This window comes from Ambystoma mexicanum, chromosome 2p (assembly GCF_040938575.1).
Source record: "Ambystoma mexicanum isolate Mex_15411 chromosome 2p, UKY_AmexF1_1, whole genome shotgun sequence".
NCBI classification, from domain to species: Eukaryota; Metazoa; Chordata; class Amphibia; order Caudata; family Ambystomatidae; genus Ambystoma; species Ambystoma mexicanum.
This window is the reverse complement of record NC_090923.1, coordinates 1,182,848,378-1,182,869,419: the sequence shown is the minus strand read 5'-3', so window position 1 is coordinate 1,182,869,419 and position 21,042 is coordinate 1,182,848,378. Positions and strand designations below refer to the sequence as shown.

At 50.2% G+C, this 21,042-nt stretch overlaps 1 protein-coding gene across 4 annotated transcripts in view; it reads left to right on the top strand.

The window, feature by feature from the left end:
• The window catches only part of LOC138567301 (cyclin-Q-like), a 518,793-nt gene that overhangs the window by 372,003 nt on the left and 125,748 nt on the right, over window positions 1-21,042 (top strand). For all 4 annotated transcript variants that reach the window (XM_069645366.1, XM_069645370.1, XM_069645369.1 and 1 more), the window contains one exon: window positions 7,843-7,987. In XM_069645366.1, the coding sequence (XP_069501467.1) occupies window positions 7,852-7,987 (136 nt within the window). In that variant the 5' untranslated portion in view covers window positions 7,843-7,851. The remainder of the gene's footprint in view (window positions 1-7,842; window positions 7,988-21,042) is intronic.

Below are 21,042 nucleotides of genomic sequence, written 5' to 3'. Positions count from 1 at the left end.
AGGCACATCTGCACTTCTCCTGAAACATCCTTTGAGGGAGTCTAGGGCCTTTTCGGAAAAGAAAGGAAGACCCAAGCGCACTGTACTGTAAGGTACATTGTGCACTTGTATCATGTTGCAGAAAAGTTGCAACATTGGAAAGGACTAAGGGAAAAAGTCTCCCAGTACTGACTGTCTTTAAGGGCACGTCAGTTTCCCCATACAAAGTGAAGGAAAGCCCAGTAGAGTGCAGCTGAAGGCTGTGCTTCACTGGCAAAGTCAGACTATGGTGTTTGAACAGCAGCAAAAAGTTGGGGGGTACACAACTGGAGGGAAAATTACTCATAAATGGAAATCTTTCCTAACAGACACCTTTCTTTTAGTGCGGTCTATGTAGATGAGCACACAGGGACATCACAGAAGGTATAGTGCTGTTAAATTCCAATGAAAGTTTCTTAACGATTGAACTTGATCTCTTTAGGTTCAATAGTACACTGGCAATCTAGTTTCCACACATACAGTGACCCAACACTGATGGGTGACCCCACTGACTCCACAAGGTATGTTGCTGTAGTTCTTGATCGATCTTAATATGTGTTTGCCCTTTCAAGAAAGACGAGAACCTTAGACAAAGGGGTGCATTGATCTTTCCTAATATCAGTTTTAAAATGCCTATTTGAGAAGATGTATTTATTTTTCTGATGCTTGTTAATCTGTTTAGAATCCTATGTTGTGCATATAGTCTGACATCCAGCGGTCTCCGTGGAGTATTACATCTTATCTTTTGAGGATCGAAAGGGGATGTTGGCATAGGCGTCTCTGTAACAATATCCCTATTGTGACGTGTAGTGTACCTAAAATGTGGTCGAATAGATTATAATAATATTTAAGATCACCCTAACCGTCCTTCTTCTCGACGGCTGTTCCGGATCTCTGCCGAAACCTCCAGCGGACAGTGATCCTGTCGGAGCTGCCGACCACGTGGCCGGGCCTTCCAGCCGGCCTACACAGTAGGGAGAGCGGGGTCGGGTGGACATTTCTGTAAAATCTGAGAATGCCCTTCCCATTCAACACTCTTTCCTCTTTGGTCTTCGTCACTTTCCCTATCCTCAGCGATGGAGAGGACTCCATTTAGGTTTTGCCCCATTTGCAAGGGAAAATTTCCTTGGAGAGATAAGCATCGACGGTGTAACCGTTGCTTGCCCCTCGATCATAACGAAGAAGGTTGTGCGGCTTGCAAGCTCCTCCAATGTTTTAGGACGAAGGAGCGCTGTGTCAAGCGCTGGGCGGCCTACAGGATGTTGAAGGCCAAGTCATCTCCTGCTGCCGCAACCGCAGAGTGCGACGAGGGCAATAGTGACGAGCATACCGCCGACCCGGAGGTCATTGACCTTTCGACGGAGCGCTCCCGCTCTGCGTCTGTCCACAGCCCCTCCAGGCACGGCTCAGGCACTGCTATAGGGAATATACACCCCGGCGACAAAGACGAACATTTGCATATCACTAAACGCACAACCCCCGGCCATTCTTTGAATTCGGAGAATACCACAGCGTCAACGGGCACACCGGAGGTTCTGGCCGTGCCCGCCGACTGTCACGATCGGCAGCCCTCCCTGCAGCCGCGGATGCGTCTAGTGACTGGGCATTTGAAAACAAAGGGCGCTACCAATATTCCAAGTTCCTACGAGACGCATCACAAGAAGGTGTCTGCCGACGACAAGGCCCCTACTCCGCTGAAGAAGGCGTCCGCCGAAGACTAGGCCCTAGCTCTGCCGAAAAAAGCATCCGCCGGAGGTAAGGTCCCGGCTCTGCCAAAACTACTCAACCGCAGGCCAAGGCTACGTGTCTCCCGTCTGCGGAGGACGTTGCCGAGAGAATTGTTTCAGCTGACGCTCCGAAGCGGCAGCCGAAAGATTCGCTGAGGCCTACGGAAAAGGCCAAGGATCAGTCTAAATCCAAAGATAGCTTAAGGCTGGAGTTTTGGGAAGGCAAATAAGGTATTTCTTCGACGTTAAGACAAATCTCGACGTTTTACAGCAGAGAAGTGTTTACAGGAGCACTTTCCACCTCTAGACCCCGCTAGGTCTTCTGTTTGGACTAGGGAAACATTTGAGAATTGTATGGAGAAGCTTGACAGGTTTGTTACCTTCTTAGAGCAATCCACCCCCAAAAGACCATGGGAAGAAAGCCTTTTGGACCCTGTGGCTACATTTCCAAGACTTTGACTCCTCTCAAGAGGCGGATGTATACACCTACAACCTCCCTGAGGAGGAAGTTCCTGCAGACACGCAGGATGATGATCACTGTATCGACCCTGAGGATATGCATGACCCCATAGAGGGGTGGGGGGGAAAACCTAGATATGGGTGACCCTCCACCATGGCAGTCTCCAAACCTTTCACCAGATCCTGATGCCCTGTGTTTTGGATTCCCCCCCCCCCCCCCGACTACTCCCACTAGACAGCCCTCTCCAGTGGACGATCAAATGTTGTTTAACGCCATGTTACTCAGGGCAGCAGAACATTTCAAAATTGCCACCGATGAAGCTGTTCCTGAGGCTGACTTTGTGGAGGATATTCTTAAAGAGAAGCCGCCAGCCAGCCAGGCGATTCCTCTCCTCAACTCGGATTAAAAAGCATCTGGCTCCCTCGTTAGCAACACCTGCACTCACAAGAGCAGTTAATCCGAGGATAGAAAAGCTTTTTCATCCCCCTCCCCCCCCTCCCTCTGACGCCCTTTATATCAGAGGTCACTCCACCCCAGACTCTCTGGTGGTGACCACTACAAGAAAAAAGGGCAGGGGTTCCCCTGTCAACCAGCGAGGCACCCCCTTGACAAAGAGTTTCAAAGACTCTACACCCTAGGAAAGAGGGTCACGGCCGCAGCAGCCTTTTCTACATGCATCGCTAACAATACCACCTTGTTAGCCAGCTATGCAGACGCTCAGTGGGCCTTGTTACAGGAAGGCCTGCAGGAGGTTCCTGAACCGCTTCGGGCTCGTCTTCTGACCATGGTAACCGAGGGCAGGCAGGTAAATCAAAGTATACTTGAGAACACTTTGGATTCTGCTGGGACAACGGGTCGATCTTTGGCTCAGGGCACCCTCCTAAAAAGACACGCGTGGCTAAGAAACTCTGGGTTCAAGCCAGAAATGCAAGCGTGTCTGATTTAATAAACCCTTGGAAGAATCCAACCTATTTGGAAGAGTGGTCGACGAGGCTCTTGAGACCGCAAAGAAGGAGCATGACACCATGAAGACGCTAGACCAGATCACACAAAGACCATCCACAAGGTGAGGGTCTGGGTCCAGACGCCTTCTTCCTGGCCATCGCTTCCCTCAACACCAGTACACCTCGGGAAACATTTGGTCCTCTCCACAGGGAACCAGCAGATACACCACCCCGTATCCCCAAAGGGGGCAGCATGTTGGGAAAGGAAGGGGCCGTAACTCTACCCCTAGAGGCTCCCCGGCCTCCGGTTCAAAATGACCCTAAGATCCAGGTCCCTTCCCATGCCTCCCCGTTTGGGAGCCGGCTAACATCATTCCTTCAGGCTTGGGCGGGGATAACTACAGACCATTGGGGGTAAAGACAGTGTTCTGCCGTTCCCCCAACGTTCAGACCTCCACGCGCAAGACGATTGACACCAGACCATCTCGCGTATCCTTCTTCAGGAAGTCCAGACACTACAGGAAAAGGAAGCCATAGAGGTTGTTCCTCTTTCGCAGGTGAACAAAGGTATTTATTCAGTGTACTTCCTTGTACCCAAAAAGGATCTCACTATGCGCCCTGTATTAGATCTGTGCCCAGCGAACAAATTTGTAAAGCCACAAAAGTTCTGCATGATCACTCTGCAGGAAGTAATTCCCCTGCTCTCACAGGGGGATTACATGGCAACACTGAACATGAAAGATGCATACTTTCATATTTCAATGTTGCTGGCACACAGACAATACCTCAGATTCATGATACAAAACGAACACTATCAATTCAAGGTACTACCCTTCGGCATAGCCTCCGCACCAAGGGTATTTACAAAGGTACTAGCAGTGGCAGCAGCACACCTGTGCAGAAAATCCATCCCGGTTTATCCTTACTTCGACGACTGGCTCAATACGGGGGACTCTTACGAAACCTGTCTGTCGAATACCCAGAGAACAATAGATCCTTTATTCAGTCTGGGATTCTCAATCAACTAGAAGAAATCCAGCCTAGACCCCAGTCAGGTCAAGCAGTTCCTAGGGGCTCTAATTCGAACAAAGGACGGCCTCGTCTTCCCCTCCAATGAGAGGGTCCAAAACATGCTGTTTCAAATCCCTCAAGATGTAGCCAGTCGTCGGGTGACTGTACGCAAGGCTAAGCGACTGTTAGGAATGATGGCGTCATGTATTTATTTGTTTCCTCACGCGCGCTTGCACATGCGTCCAATGCAGGAGTGGCTCAATAGCCAGTTGTGTCAGACCAGCGGACAATGGGACGATCTAGTGGTTGTCGCTTTTCCCCCCGACTCGGCTTCTCAACAATATAGTGCACAAGATGCACCAGGAACCAGTCACAATGATATTGGTGGCCCCCATGTGCGCCCGCCAACCCTGGTTCACTCATCTGATGGGAATGTCTATATCTCCTCTGATGAAACTGTCTTGCCCGTACAACATGTTGCCACAAGACAAAGGAGAGACACTTCACCCATGCCCGCAGACATTGAATTTAGCGGACTGGCTCCTGAAGTCAGAGTTTGGGCCCCTACAACTCCCTCAGAGATGTATGGACATACTCAGGGAGGCAAGAAAACCTAACACTCAATATTGCTATTCCAGTAAGTGGAAGCATTTTTGTCATTTGGTGCAACTCTAAGAGCATCAACCCTGTTGACTGCTCTCCTACACATATTGTTTTGTACCCGACTCATTTACTTGACTCAGGCCTGGTCCTTAACTCTCTAAAGGTTCACTTAGCTGCTCTTTCAGCATAGACTACATCACAACAGAAGGTGTTGTGGTGGAAGATACCAGTTATTAAGGCTTTCATGGAAGGAGTAAAGAGAATTCCCCCTCCCATTTCTAATCCAGCTCCCGGATGAGACCAGGCTTATGGGGTCTCCTTTCGAGCCCATGCATACGGCAAGTCTCAAAGATCTCACCTACACAACTGCCTTTTTAATAGCCATTACTTCCATTAGGAGAGTCCGTGAACTACAAGCGCTCTCAGTTCTAGACGCCTTTGTAATAGTTTACTCACCCTAGGTTTGTGCCTAAATTAATTTCAAAGTTCCATGTGAACCAATCCATAAAACTACCAACGTTCTTTCAGAACCCCTCAAACATGGGAGAAAGAAGCCTGCACACACTGGATGTACGCAGAGCAGTCATGTTTTACATGGGAAAGAACTCGACCACTAAGAAAAACAAACCAGTTTTTCGTTTCAGTGGCAGCAGGTAGAGTGGGAAACCCTATCTCTAAAGAGATTGTCAAATGCATCACACTCTGTTTCTCTCTTGCTAAGAGAGAGCTGCCCTTCAAGCCTAGAGCACATTCTACTCGAGGCACTGGGGCTTCCATAGCATTGATTGCAAATGTTCCCCTAGAGTCCATTTGCAAAGCTGCAACCTGGAGTTCTGTACACCCCTTTACAAAACACTTTTGCCTAGACACTCATTCTAGGTCTGATTCTCAGGTGGGACAGGCAGTACTAAGACATCTTTTCACTACCGTTCCTTCTAACATCCCACCTCCAACTCTGGGTACTGCTCGCTAGTCTAAGCAGATTAACAAGCATCAGAAGACATGCATTACTTACCGTAAAAGCATTTCTGATGACTGTATCTGCTTATATTCAAATGCGCCCATCCCTTCCTCCCCTCTCGGATGGAAGGAACATAGACGTCTTAGTAATTTCTCTCTTTCTGCACTCACTCATGCTAGTCATAGGCTCCCTCATGGCAGAAAAAATACAATCGGAGGGACCTCGGCGCATGAGGGATTTTGGGTACACTACAAGTCACGATAGGGGTAGTGTTACAGACACGCCTATGCCCCCTTTCGATCCTCGAAAGACAAGATGCAATACTCTGCTGTGACCACTGGATGTCAGACTATATGCAGCGCATGTGAATCTAAGCAGATGCAATCATCAGAAATGTTTTTACGGTAAGTAATGCATGCCTTCCGAACCCTTCTGAAAAGTTTGTAACGCACCAGTGTTTTATTTTCCCTGTTTTCTTTTTAGGTACACTTGAGTTCTAGCTCTCTTCTGTACTATTAGTGGAGCAAGTGAGGTAGCCCCTGCTCTTAACTTTTCACATAGTAAGTAGTTGTGCATTTAAAAAAATATGTAAGGGCTCTGTACATTCATTCTTATCCAGATAAACTTGCCGAATCAGAGTTCATACCGAAAACATGGTTGGTGGAAAGTTTGAAAATTGAGTAGACGATTATGAGGTAGGTTTTGTAAACAAACTTTCAGAAAAGGCGGTTTATGCTATATGATGCTCAGATCCAGAAAGACTATCTGACAGTGAACATTCATTGTGAGCTTTAAATGATCACACCCAGTAAGTCACCGAAGAAAAGCTCCAAGACTTTGAGAAGTCCCTCTCAATATTAAAAAAAAATGAGTTTAGACCTGGAGGGTCGGTTCGATCTTTATGAATCTTAAGTAATGAATGTAATGCCGGAATCATTGAATCTGACTTGGGCAGAAACGTCCAACTTTGGATATGCATGGTCCAAACTGATGTTTATCACAGCAGTAGGGTCCTTTTTTCAAAGTAAGATGGTATTGCCTCCTGGATAATGTGGGTTATAATAGTTCAGTAGTAGTGGGGCTCAGAAATTGCACCACCACACGCCATCATGATAATTGACTCTTGGCGATTTAAGAAATGTTGTTTGTCTAGGTGTAAAATTGCAGTGACAAGTGATTGTTTATGGTTGGCTAGTGCCTTGCAAGTTAAAATATATCCGCCTGGTAGTAGTTTAGGTTGTTGGCATAGTTCTTGTAAAAGTTACCATGTGATGGTTCTATGGTTCCTAGGCTAAGGTAGCCTCTCGAGACAAATATCATAATTTGTTGTCTTGATATGCATCATTCTTCTGTAAAAAAAAAATGTATGATTTTGTATATCCCACAACCTCTTTCTGTGTGGGGTCTATTTGGGTGGGGCACTAATATGTGAACAGTTATTTGGGAATTGGAAATTCAGATGCCCGATGCTGCCCACAGAGTACATCTAGGGGTTCCTTTCTTGGGTATACATGCATTTCGTCGAATGATTTTACATTTAACACCAAGGCACAACACAGAATACCTTGGCTATCACACATACAAGAAAGGGTTCTACGTTATTAATGATTTTACATCGTGGGACTTTTCATCGCCAACCCTTTCATCGCCAAAAACTTTTTAAAAACTTTTTTATGGGGGGGGGGTGTTTGGTGCGGTTTGGGGTATGATTATTTAAGTAAGGGGTGTTTGGGGGGGCGAAGCCCCCCTTAAATAAAAAATAATTTTGGCGATGAAAGGCTGGCGATGAAAAGTCCCACGATGTAAAATCATTTGCCGAAATAACGTAGAACCCTTTCTTGTATGTGTGATAGCCAAGGTATTCTGTGTTGTGCCTTGGTGTTAAATGCTTAAGTGGATAGTTTAGGATTGTCATTGGTTTGACCCCAACAATTTTTTTGTTGCCATAGATACGGCAACTTTGAATACGTACTTAGTTTCTTTCGAAGGGTGTTTTATTGGGGGGATACGTTAAGTACAGAGGGGACACCTGGATGGAAAACCATCAATATTTTATTGTTATACTTGAGCCTGGCATGTGTGGAAACAGTCTTTTCCATAACTCTTTATTTTTTGTAGAGCAAGAAGATGAGCACTGGAGTTGAAATGGACATCGAAGCCAGTTCCAGGCAAAGCTCATGGAAGAGCCATCAAAGCAACATGGACAAAGTATCCAGCCAGACAAAAATACATTTTAGAGTGACACGATTCATCATGGAAGCAGGTAATCATCCTTCATTCGGTTCCTTTTCAAGTCAAGGTGATATGATATGAAATTTGTAACGCGCCTATACACAAGTGTTTCAAGGCGCGACGAGGCAGGGAGGTTGAACAAAGGGAAGACAGACAATGATCCTACTAGGCCAGGTGTCCTTCAGATCGCGCGTGCATGGGTAGAGGGGAAGGGAAAAGTGCAAGGGGAAAGGGAGAGGGGAAAGTGCAGTACAGGGGTAGTAGAATAACAAGATAAATAAGGGCCAGCTGGTGGCAAGTGCAAGGTAAGTGCAAACAAGTGCTGGGAAGGGGGGGGGCTGTAGGGATACAGAGACAGTCCCGCAGTGCAGGGGTTGCCGGGTAGGCAGTGCAAGGGGAGAGTGGCTGGGCCAAGGACCGAGATCGGTGAGAGTGGCCCAGTTGCAGATTCAGCACAATTTCAGTCCGGAATTTAGCAGGGGAGAGGGGGAGAGAAAGCAGAAGCAAAGAGGAAAGTTTTGAGGTGCTTCTGGAACCGGAGATGGTTCTCCTCAAGTTTCAGGGAGGCAGGAAGGCTGTTCCAGAGGGTGGCCCCTGCCGCGGAGAGAGATCTACCCCCAACTCGTTGCTTGGAGAAGCGGCTGACCCTGAGGGAGTTGGAGGCGGATGAGCGAAGAGCTCAAGAAGGAAGATATTTAGGAAGAGAGTTGAAGGTATTTTGGCCCCAGGCCCCAGAAGGCCTTGTGTACAATGCGGAGGGCTTTGAACTTAATCCTCGCAGCCACTGGAAGCCAGTGTAGAGATTCCAGTCCTGGAGAGATACGGTCCCTGGGCTTGAGGCCAAGGACAAGTCTCGCGATCCTGTTCTGGTTGAGTTGCAGAGGGCGGAGCGTAGAGGCAGGCATATTTAGATAGAGGCTGTTACAGTAGTCCAGCTTAGAGAGAACCAGGGCTCTGGAGACTGTGAGCTTCTGGGGGAAGGAGAGGAAAGGAAGGATACCTCTGAGGAGGTGCAGCTGGTAGTGTGACTTCTTAGAGACGTCAGATATGTGAGGAGAGAAGGAGAGTGTGGAGTCGAAGATGACCCCGAGGTTTTTTGCCTTGCAGGCAGGAGCAGGAAGAGGGCTGAGAGAGGCCAGCCAGAGAGCTGCAGGGAAGGATGGAGTGGGTGTGCCGATGAGTAGAATCTCGGTCTAGGTGCTGTTTACATCAGGCTGCCTGTCATTTGTGTAAATGAATGAAATCCTCTTTAGCTAACAAGTACATCCCATCCATGAAGTTCACCAAATATTGACAAGCAACTGATCTAACCAGATTAGATAGTAGATGTTTCAACATTCTTACTTTTACATGAGGTAGTCCATAAAACACCAATTTGGGTATGGAGCGTTCAGATCTGGTTAGATCAGTTACTTATCAATATTTGAACTTCATGGACGAGGTCTTACGCTACAGAGAATTTATTTTTCCCCTATGTAACGATATAAATAGAATTGGGCTTCATCGCTCATGAACCATATCGTTGCAGTTAGCCTGCGCTTTTTTGGTATACTAAAACTGAACGTGTACATAATGGCATGCAATAACTTTGTATACATGTTGCTCCAAAAAAGAAAATCAGGTGATACCTTAATTATGTTAACAAAGTCATTTATTTGCAAGCATTCGTAATTTTTAAATGACCTCATCAGGCATAGGAAAAGAATGAGGCTTTTGGAATAGCAGGGCAGCTCATGGATTCACCTGGAATATCTGTTCGTGTCTGCTTCTGATTGGTTTCCTTCACAAGGAGCCTTAGCCTTCAGAAGTCGCCCCCCACGCATTGCAGTCCCAAAGATTTAAGTGGAGCACTGAAAACGGAATGGGGTTGTCAGTCATAGTATGTGCACTCCTACTGAAGACCAGTTTGTTTTAGACCTAGTCATGTGTATGTCCATCTCCACTAAGCCTTTTGCCCAGCATGCTTGGGATAGGAAAGGTAGCCAGTCACTTGTTGGAGGCTTGTATTTGGAAAATGGTTCAGTCTATTGGTCACATTTTCAGTATCCTCCCAGAAGGGCAATAAGGAGGGGGGGACCATATTTTGGTTCTTTGGCTTGTGAAGGTTGGTGTGAAAAGGATACTGCTGCGTTGTGTGCTTGTCTACATCTGGGTCGGGGGAGGGGATAAACACTGTTTGGCATGGAACAGGAGCACTAACCAGCCTTTGGGAAGCTTGTGTAGAAGAATGGGCTGTGGCAACTGGTCGATTGAGCCCATTTCAGACTGTTTTCGTAAAGGACACACTACTAACCTTAATGGTTTAATGGTGAAGGCACTGCAAGTTTTGGCATGGAATGGGCGAATGGTTGTACTTATGCGGCATCCATCGACCTCTCCATGGCTTTTGATAAGATGACCAGGAATAGACTTTGGAGCACACTTGTTCGATAGGGAATAGCGGTGGTTTGTTGAGACTTTTGATGGCTCTGTACGAGGATTAAGGGAAGCTGGGAAGATTACGGGGCAGGGCTTTTAAAGAGCTGGTAGGGCTTGGTCAGGAGTGAGTGCAGCAACATAACATTGCATCAGAGAAGCAGATGGGGTTTGGGTTAATTGTCAGTAAAGAACCATAGAAAATGTTATAGGAAAAAACAGGTCCATCTATTTTGACCTCTGGTGCAAAGAATGGGAATTTGTTAATCAGCATAGTGACTCATGAAGCCACAATGCATTTGTATTCATATATTTTTGCACATTTTATGTCCTAAAGTTTCCTTTCAGCACTACAATTTTAGTCATCCAGGGTGCGATTTGGTTCCAAAAAGTGCAGACCGAAGGTCGTCTCCTTACTTTGTGACTTAAATGTTTTGTCTGTGCAAATTTATCTGCTTATGAAGTTGCTGGCCAGTTTCCCCAGCATAGTAACCCTGCAGGGGACATTTCAAACACATAATCTGATACACAACATTGCTGGATGCACATGTGAAATTTCCTGGTTTTTTTGTAATCCTGCCCTGTGTCGGGTATCTTGATTGTTTCTGAACTGTAGATATGTAAATAGGTCAGGCATCTTTTGTCATTGCACGGCTTTGTTACATTTTGTGTGACTTATCGTGATTTATTTGAGATTTGCTGGCTGTCTGAAAGCAAGGAATGGCATTGCAGGGAAAACCCTCACACAGTCGTCCATCCTTGTCCTAGTTAGTTTGCAATTCTTCAGCAATCTTGCGGAGCGATTCCAACTCTGGATTGTATGTGACGACCAGTGGCACCCGTTTTGTCTGCCCCTTTTGCTCTATATTCCAGGAGGTTGCTGCAGGGGATCCTTGTTGCCTGGTTGATCTCTGTCCACAATCCTGCAGTTCAATCCGTGGTTCAGGAAGTCCGATCTCAAAGCATGTATGTTGTTATCCTGGTCCCTTGTGTCTGAACGTATTCGGTTGTACCTTATTGCCTGGCTGAATATTGTGGCATGCCTTGTGTGTGCTCGCTGGAAGCTGTCACTCTTCAAATAAATGGGCCGGTCTGTAGGTTTGTGATATATTGTGGTCTGTAGTAGATGTGAGGGGTCAGAAATGACAGACACAAGGGGATTCATATTCTCAAGTAAAGACATTTATTGAATCAAAACGGGTTTGGAAATTGCCTAACTGGCCCTATTCTAAGAGGAATTCCCCTTCCTAAAATTCAAAACTAAGGATCAATCTATGTCAGGAAGTTGATAACTGAAAAGCCGTCCTTGTGTCCAAAAGTTCTTATCCTGTCTCTGCCACTAAAACAAAACAAAGGGTGCAAGGAAATGTCTTTTTCTGAATGATAAGAAAAAGTATTCAAAACCAAATATAATAATGATTTCAACAACTATTTTCTCCAAGGTAAAGACCCTTGGATCCAGGGGGTGGTTCTTTCTTAATTTTCGAATGATGTCATCAGGCATAAGAAAGAATGAGGCCTTTGGAACAGCAGGGCAGCTCAAGGATTCACCTCTGGAATGTTGTATCTGTTTGATTCTTCTGTTTGGTTTCCTTCGCACATATATAGTTGCTCCAAAAAAGACAACAGGATGATACCTTAGTTAGGCTAAAAGTCCTTTATGTTCAAGATTTCATAATCTTCATCAGGCATAGGAAAAATGTGGTTCTTGGAGTAGCAGGACAACTGCCCCCTGGAATATCTCATCTGTTCTTATCTGCTTCTGGTTTGTTTCCTTCACAAGTGCCCTGATGTATTCCAGTCACAAACATTTAAGTGTGGCACTGAAAACAACATGCATACAGGAAAGAGAACGACACACTGCTGGGCTGCTCTCAAAGAAGCATGAAGGAATGAGGTGGTCTCAGTAATGGCATGTGCCAACCTACTTATTGCCGGTATGTTTTAGACAGTCAGTTGCGTGCCCATCTCCACTTAGTCTCTTGCCCACCATGCCTACTTATGCTTAAGCTTGGGGTAGGAAACACAGCCAGTCACTTGTTGAACAAATGTATTTAGAGAATTATTCAGACCGATGGTCACATTTTCAGTATTGCCTCTGGAAAGGCTGACCAGATCTATGGGGCCGACTTGATAACTATGCCAATTTTTGGTGTAAATTCCGTGAAACGTCAATTTGGCATAAGCACACTATAAGTTACGTCAAGATGAGGAAATGTACTAAGTCAGACACAGCAATATCGCGGAACCTCTTCCAGCAGGATGCACAGATGTTCTGGCGACAGGCGTCTGCTTTTCGGTGAGTGGTATCGAGGTGGTCAGTGAAACTCGATGCAGTAGTCGTGGGTAATGGACTTTAACAGCCACTGGTCTGATGTGATCCCCTCCCAGGCATGAATGAATGACAAGCGACCCCCAACCGGGGAGGTGTGGGAGGGGACCCGAATCGACGAGTCACTTTGAGGTGGAGGCCGGGGAGCCTCTAGGAGTAGAGTTCCTGCCTTTACCCTTGCCTCTACAAGGACCTCTTTCTTGATACTGGCTGTTACTGGTAGAGCCTTAGCCGGAGGACCAGGGTGTACTTCTTGAGCCATATTGTCCATGGGGAAACCGAGAAAAAGATTGTCCATGAAGGGAACGGCAGGAGTTAGAGCCTCCACGTTGGTGGAAGGGCTTGGCCGTGATGTGGCTGAGTGATTTCAGCGTTTTCTTGCTGCTTCTTGGCAGTCTCCAGGGCATCATCGACAACTTTCCTGAAAAGGTTGGAGTCCTCGACTGGTTTAATGAGAGAGGCCGGAGTTCTTCAACCAGGCCTGTCTCTTAAGTAAAGTCCACTGGGATAGAGTGCATCCAGCAGTCTCAGCAGAGTCTAGAATATTTTTAAATATGCTGTGGGTAACCTGTCTGCCCTAAGCCATAGGCCCCATTGGCCATCGCTGTTGCTTGCCAGAAGAGTTGTACTGTTTGCAATACTAGTAGAATAGGCCGCAGAGGCAGTGATTTGTTTACTGAACACATAACGTTTTTACAATCTTTATCCGGAGGGGCTTCTGCTGTGGACAGTTTGTTTATTTATTTGATAAAGTGCACCAAACCCTCAGGTAGCTGGGCGCGACGTTACAAGTATACTTAAAGCTTAGTTACAGAGTAGATACGTACATACAAGAAATACAGTGTTACTGCCACATAGAATGCAGGGACTAGTGGTCACAAAAAGGTATTACATGTTTACAGTTGAATGGTACAAAAGAAGCACATACATTGAGAACGGTAAGGCCTAACGAGCATTGGGTAGCAAGTGCAGTCGTGGTATAAGCGCGGGGCGAGAAGGGCTTAGGAGTCATTGGTATGTATCCAGGTGAGGACTTTCCGTCTAAATCTGGAATAGGTTTGGTCTGTTATGAGATCGAGTGGGAGTGCATTCCAAGATTGAGCGGCTATGACGGGGAAGCTGGAGCCGCCTGCTATGGTACGTTTAAATCTGGAATCTCTAAGGTGTAAGCGTTGGCAGATCTCATGGGCCGGGCAGTGAGTCTCTTGTTTATTCTTTCTACAAGATAAGGTGGAGGTGCATTATTCAGGCATTTGGACGTGAGAGTGTTTTAAGGAGGATCCTGTCGTTGACCTTAAGCCAGTGGACATCTCTTCTAAATGTAGAGATGTGCTCTCTTAGGGATATTTAGAGCTGCTCTAAGGGCATTGTTTTGAAGTCTGCAATTTGTCAATAATGTACTTATTGGCTCCTGCGTACAGGGCATTACAGTAATCCAATCTGGATATTATTAGGGCATTGGCCAGGGTAATACAGTTAGTTTCAGAGAGAAATGGCCTGCAGGCTCGTATCAGTTTGCATGTATATGCTGTTGATGATGCTAATGAGTTGACTTGCTTTTTAAGGTTAAGTGCAGAGTCCAGGTAAAAGCCTAATATTTTGTCTGCGGGCATCACTTTGATGACGTCATTGTCCATGTTGAAGGAGGCATAGCTAGGGTTGAGTTTTTTTATGGCCGTCTCTGAACCTAGGATCAGTAACTCCGTTTCTCCAGCATGGGGTCTGGCATGGATTCACATGCTCATGAATATTCCCCGTCGTCAGGCTGGGAATCCTCAGTAAAGAAAAAACCAGTATCAGTTTCGTTTCTGATCTGTCTTTCGTAGTGATAACCAATCACTGGTCTCTGCGTCACACTGACCACAGCCAATGACTGCCCTCTACCTAAGCACCGCCTCTGGCAGCCATCTTCAGATTTTTACCGCACGTTCATGTGTTGGGATCCTCGTGCTATTGCTCTATCCGAGCGGCGAGCGTTAGTGCTTTTTTTTCGCGCTTTTTCACAAAAAAAAAAACTTCGATTCTTTCGGTCAAAAGAGCCTCAAGCTCCACCGATCCTACATCCGATCAACGGGGACCCGTGTCGGATTCATCTGTGCCCCTCAAGGGTGAAGATTTCGTCGAGCTACGCTTCGGAGGACTCCAGAAGCTTCTCAGGCCCGGTCTCGGAGATGGCCCAGGAGAAGGGAAGCTCGACGCCCGGAAAGCTGTTCAGGGTCTGCCCTGGATGCCAGCTGCAGAACGTCTTCAAGGAGGACGAACACTCTTTCTGCCTTTACTGCCTTCATGAGGACAAGACGCACGTGGAGAAGGACTGTGCGTTTTGCGGCAACATGTCGGAACGGACCATGAAGGACCGCCATCAACGTCTCGCCAACTGGCTGGAGGGTAAGAGCCCGTCTGGCGAGAAGAAGAAGAAATCCGAGCGGTCTTCTAAGACCTTTGAGGGCGCCCCGGCGACGGGGGCCCAACATAAGGCCAAGCACCGCGAGTCCGCTGGCACCGGGAGCGCCGAACGGTCGGGCTCTACGGGCGCCAGGCAGGGCGCACCCTCCCCGGCACCATCAACCACGAGCCAACGCTCTGGGTCGGGTAAGAGGAAGGCCGAGCACCCGGCGAAGCTCCTGGAGAGGCCCCGGTCGAGCTCTAAGGCAGAGGAGGAGCGTGGCAGTGCCCCCTCCCTCAAGGATAAGGCGGTGAGCGCACCTAAGGTGGTGAAGGCCTTGATCCATCCGACCAAGCCCTCTATCGAAACGGTCGCGGCGGCCCTGGCTCAGCCTGTGGTGGCTACACCAGTGGTGGCGACCTCAGGGCCCAGAATCTCCCTGCCTCCTCGGAGGGAGTCTTCCTTTGTGCCCATCGATAGGACCCCCGTGAAACCCTCCGTGGGGAAGAAGGGGGGGCAGGGCGTCGTCGTAGATTCGGCCTCAACCTCAGAAGAGGAGCTGATCGAGGTCTTAAGCCACGGCCTAGGCGTGGAAGAAGGCCAGCCCGTCGGAATGGACCCCGACGCAGGTGACGACGACGACATCGTCGAGGATACCGACGGGGCCCCTGCTCGCCCGTCGGAATCCCCTCTGCCAGCGCCGCAAGACAACTCGGCGGCCATTTTGTTGGCCATACAGTCCTTATGCTCCGAGATAAGGACGAGGCTACCGTTACCGACGGAGGAACCTCTCCCGTCGGGGGATCCAGAACCGGGACCTTCTGGTGTTCCCCCTACCAAGAAAAGAAGGATCCATCCACCACCTCCTTTTCAACCATCGCGCCCCGTCCAGCCCTCCTCCCCGTCCACCCGAGGGGATGATACGGGGACTGACACGGCAGCGACGGGTACGGACGACGAGGCATACGACGAGGATTTTCCGTCGTCGCCTCCCACCAGGGCTTCTCCGCCCGACGAGATCGGATCTTTCCACTCCATGATCTCCAGGGCGTCCGAGCTTTTCCAACTCTGCCCTGAGGAGAAGAAAAAGGAAGGCTTCCTTTATCAGCGGCGCGAGGCCAAGAGGAAGACGGTCCTCGCAGTGCCTCTGTTGGACGACATTTGGGATGAGGGCCTTTCCCTCCTCAAGAACCCTTCCACGACGCCAGCTAGAAGAGACCGGTACGAGAAAAAGTACCGGGTCCCGGACACGGCCCCCCTATGCCTCCGGGCGCAGCCTACCCCGGACTCCGTCGTCTCCGCGGCAGCCAGGAAGAAAGCGGGGGGGGGTGCGGCCTCCACATCGACTTCCCCGCCGGACGGCGAGGGAAAGAAATTGGATGCTATGGGACGTAGAGTCATCTCGTCGGCAGCGACGACGATTAAAGCGGCCAACGCCTTGGCTATCGTGGCCCGCTACGACAGGGAGCTCTGGTACAAGATAGCTCCCCTGCTGGATTTTCTGCCGGACGACAAGAGGGCGGAGGCCCTTGAGATCCTGCAGGAAGGTGAGGTGGCGTCGGACCACGCCATCACCGTGGCGACGGACATCGCCGACACTGGGTTCCGCCAGCTGGGCAACGGCGTTTGCCTTCGACGTCGTGGATGGCTCAAAGCTACGGACTTTCGGCCGGACGTCCAGACCAGAGTCCTGGACATGCCCTTCGACGGGAACAACCTGTTTGGGAAGACAGTGGACGATTCCCTTCAGGCCATCAAGGCGGATACTGAGACGGCCAGGGCCCTTGGAGTCCTGCAGCAACGACGAACGCCCTTTCGGAGCGGCGGAGGCAAGGGCGCCTCCAAAGGTTCCGGCGGCGGTTTCGCTTCCTACCGTCAAGCGGCCCGCTCGTCGTCGCAAGAGGCCTACAGAGGACGAGGCAAGTCTAGCGGACCCCGCCGTCGTCGCCAAGGAGGTCAAGGCGGCAAGGCCGCGTCCAAGCAGGATTGAACCGGCCGTGGGGTCGGGCCCCCACCGAAGCACACCGGTGGGAGGCCGGCTGGCGGGCTTCGTCAGCGTGTGGGAGTCCATCTCCACCGACCGTTGGGTGCTGGACGCCCTGGCCCGGGGCCACGCGCTCGAGTTTCTAAGAAGGTGCCCGCGCGTCCCCCCCGTGGCCAGGAAAGAACTTCACGTCCCTCAACTTCTCCTGGAGGTAAAGGCGATGCTCAGAAAGGGCGCCATCGAACTCGTCCCAAAGAGGCTTCGGGGCTCCGGAGTCTACTCGCGATACTTCCTCGTGAAGAAGAAGACGGGAGGATGGCGCCCCATCCTAGACCTGCGACGTCTGAACAAGTTCATCAAGGCGCAGAAGTTCCGGATGGTCACCCTCCAGCACGTCCTGGGTCAGCTGGAGGAAGGAGACTTCCTATCGTCGTTGGATTTGGAGGATGCCTACTTCCACATTCCCATCCTAAAGGGGCATCGAAAATTCCTCAGATTCGTGGTCCAAGGGCGTCATTACCAGTTCAAAGCCCTTCCCTTCGGACTACGGTCGGCACCCAGGGTATTCACCAAGTGCCTCGCACCGGTGGCGGCGCAGCTGCGCCGCGAGGGGATTCACGTCTACCCCTACCTGGACGACTGGCTCATCCGCGCCAAGACGAGGGAGCTCGCCGTGGTCCACACGGCAAGGACCGTCCAACTCCTCACGGACCTGGGATTCTCCGTGAACTACGCCAAATCCCACCTGGTGCCCGCGCAAGTCGCACTGTTTCTGGGAGCGAGGCTCGACAGTGTCCCTTCTGGCCTCCCCGTCGGAGGAGAGGACCAGGACCATCTTGGGCAAGGTGCAACGGATGTTGGTGGCCGACGCGGCCAAGGTGAGGTCCATCAAGTCCCTCCTCGGGATGATGTCTTCCTGCATCTACCTCATTCCCATGTGCAGGCTCCGGATGCGCCCGTTGCAAGAATTCCTGGATGCGCGCTGGATCCAGACGACGGGCAGCTTCGAGGAAAGGATCAAGCTCGACGAGAGTTTCCGACGAGCGATACGGTGGTGGGGCACCCGCGCGCATCTGACGGCGGGCATGGACTTCCAGACCCCAGCCCACCAGGAGACTGTGACCACGGATGCCTCCCTGGAAGGGTGGGGCGCGCACACCGAAAATCTGCACGCAAGGGGACTCTGGCTCCCGACGGAGAAGTCCCTGCATATCAACGTCCTGAAGCTCCGTGCAGTGTTTTGGGCCCTCAGGTCCTTCCTTCCGTCCCTCAAGGGCAAGGTGGTGAGGATCTTCACCGACAACACCACCACCATGTTTTACATCAGGAAACAGGGCGGAACCAGGTCCCCAGCGCTGTCCAAGGAGGCGCAGGACCTGTGGCATTGGGCCGTCGCCCAAGGGATTTTTCTGGTGCCGTTTCATCTGGCAGGGATAAAAAACACCATCGCCGACTCACTCAGCAGGGAACTGCGCTCGTGCCACGAGTGGGAACTACGGCAGGATCTGGTGGATCGCCTCTTCCGACGGTGGGGCACACCCCAGATCGACCTGTTCGCGACGGCGACGAACACCAAGTGCCGGAGGTTCGCCAGCAGGTTTCCCCAGACGAGGAGCATGGGCGATGCTTTCTCGTTCCCCTGGGAGGGCCTGTTCCTCTACGCGTTCCCTCCCTTGCCTCTGCTAATCCGGCTCGTCAACCAGCTCAAGAGGTCACGTGCAGGATGATCCTCGTCGCACCTGCGTGGCCGAGGCAGATATGGTTCCCGGACCTTCTGGACTTGTCAGCGTCCCCGCCGATCAAGCTGCCGGCGGACGCGGATCTACTCTCCAGGGAAGGAGGCGCCATCCTCCACCACGACCCGAAGTCGCTGAACTTGCAGGCCTGGCTCCTGCAGCGCTAGAGTTTGGAGGATACGACATACCGGCCGATTGCAGAGAGGTTCTTGCAAAGGCCAGGGCGTCCTCGACTCTTAAATGCTACGGACACAAATGGAAGAGGTTCTCTGTCTGGTGCCACGCACAGAAGATTAACCCTCTACGGATTACGGCTCCCCAAGTACTGCCGTACCTGCTGACGCTGGCCAAAGCTGGTCTGGCACACGCGTCCATCAAGATTCATCTTGCTGCGATCTCCCGATACACCAGAACCACGGGGCGGACGTCCTTGTGGTCTCATCGTCTGGTGAAAGAGTTCATGAAGGGACTGTTCAGATCGTTCCCGCCGGTGAAGGCTCCGGCCCCGGCGTGGGAGCTCAACGTGGTGCTGACCAAGCTCATGGGACCTCCGTTCGAGCCTCTGCACTCGGCCCCGTTGAAGTTTCTATCGTGGAAAACAGCTTTTCTTGTGGCCATCACCTCCGCACGACGAGTGGGAGAGATCCAGGCCCTTTCCTGCAAGGCCCCGTACTTGACTTTCCACGACACGAGGGTAGTGCTCAGGACGCACCCCTCCTTCATGCCCAAGGTACCGTCGGACTTCCATCTCAACGAACCCTTGGTGTTACCTGTGTTCTTCCCGTCGCCTTCATCGCCGGCTGAGAGGACTTTGCACTCGCTGGATGTGGCTAGAGCGCTGAAGTTCTACGTGGACCGCACGAAGGGTTTTCGGAAGACGTCACAACTCTTTGTGAACTTTGGACCTGTCAATCAGGGGAAGGCTCTCTCGAAGGCTTCCATCTCCAGATGGCTCTCCGGCTGTATCATGTGCTGTCACCGGTTGGCAAACCGACCGCTGCCTGGCCGTCCGAGAGCCCATTCCACCAGAGCGATCGCAGCTACCACGGCGTTCCTAGCTGGTGTGCCCCTGCTGGACATATGCAGGGCTGCTACGTGGAGGTCGACGCACACCTTCACGAAATTCTACTGCGTCGACCGGGATTCCAGGGAGGAGTCCAGGGTCGGCCAAGCAGTGCTGCGCAACCTGTTCGCCTGAGGTGAGCCTGGTGAGGAGGTAAGATGCTTAATGTTGAGTTGATGTGATGCTTAATGTTGAGCCTTTGCCACCTCCCGTGGTTGTGCATGTGTGTACTGCTATGTATTCTTTATTCATGAGCATGTGAATCCATGCCAGACCCCATGCTGGAGAAGGAACAAGTTACTTACCTGTAACTGTTGTTCTCCAGCATGGGTCTGGCATGGATTCACATGCGAACCCTCCCGCCTACCCCTCTGCGGCTCTTCACTTGGTCATACTGCCACTTCACGTGCTTCCAAATCTGAAGATGGCTGCCAGAGGCGGTGCTTAGGTAGAGGGCAGTCATTGGCTGTGGTCAGTGTGACGCAGAGACCAGTGATTGGTTATCACTACGAAAGACAGATCAGAAACGAAACTGATACTGGTTTTTTCTTTACCGAGGATTCCCAGCCTGACGACGGGGAATATTCATGAGCATGTGAATCCATGCCAGACCCATGCTGGAGAACAACAGTTACAGGTAAGTAACTTGTTCCTTTGTCATCATTCAGGCATAGGCCGCGAGATGCCATCCATGCCTGAATGAGGAGGTATATCTTATTTACTAAGGCCGAGTCCTCCAGAAAGTTGCCCGAAAGGGGAATGAGGATCTGGGTGTCATCTGCGTAATTAGTGTAGGTGACTCCCAGTCTATCCAACTTGGCAAACACAGGATTAATAAAGATGTTATACATGGTAGGAGAAACACATGATCCCTGGGGTACGCCGCAGGAGACTTGTATGGGCTCAGCAGCTGCTGATGGGGAGAAGACTCTCATTGTATGGTTAGCAAGGAAGGACTGAACCCAGGTTATGGCATCACTTGAGAGTGAACCCCTGCCTTCTTCCTAGTGGTTGTAACCACCAGGGCGTCTGGTGTGGTATGACCTGTATGTATAGTGGGTTGGAAGGTGATGGGCGGAATCATTTTTCAACCTGGACTGCCCGTGTGAGGAACGGCGACAATTAGGAAGGAGCTAGGCGCTTCTTTATAGAATTGAGTAAGGGTATGGC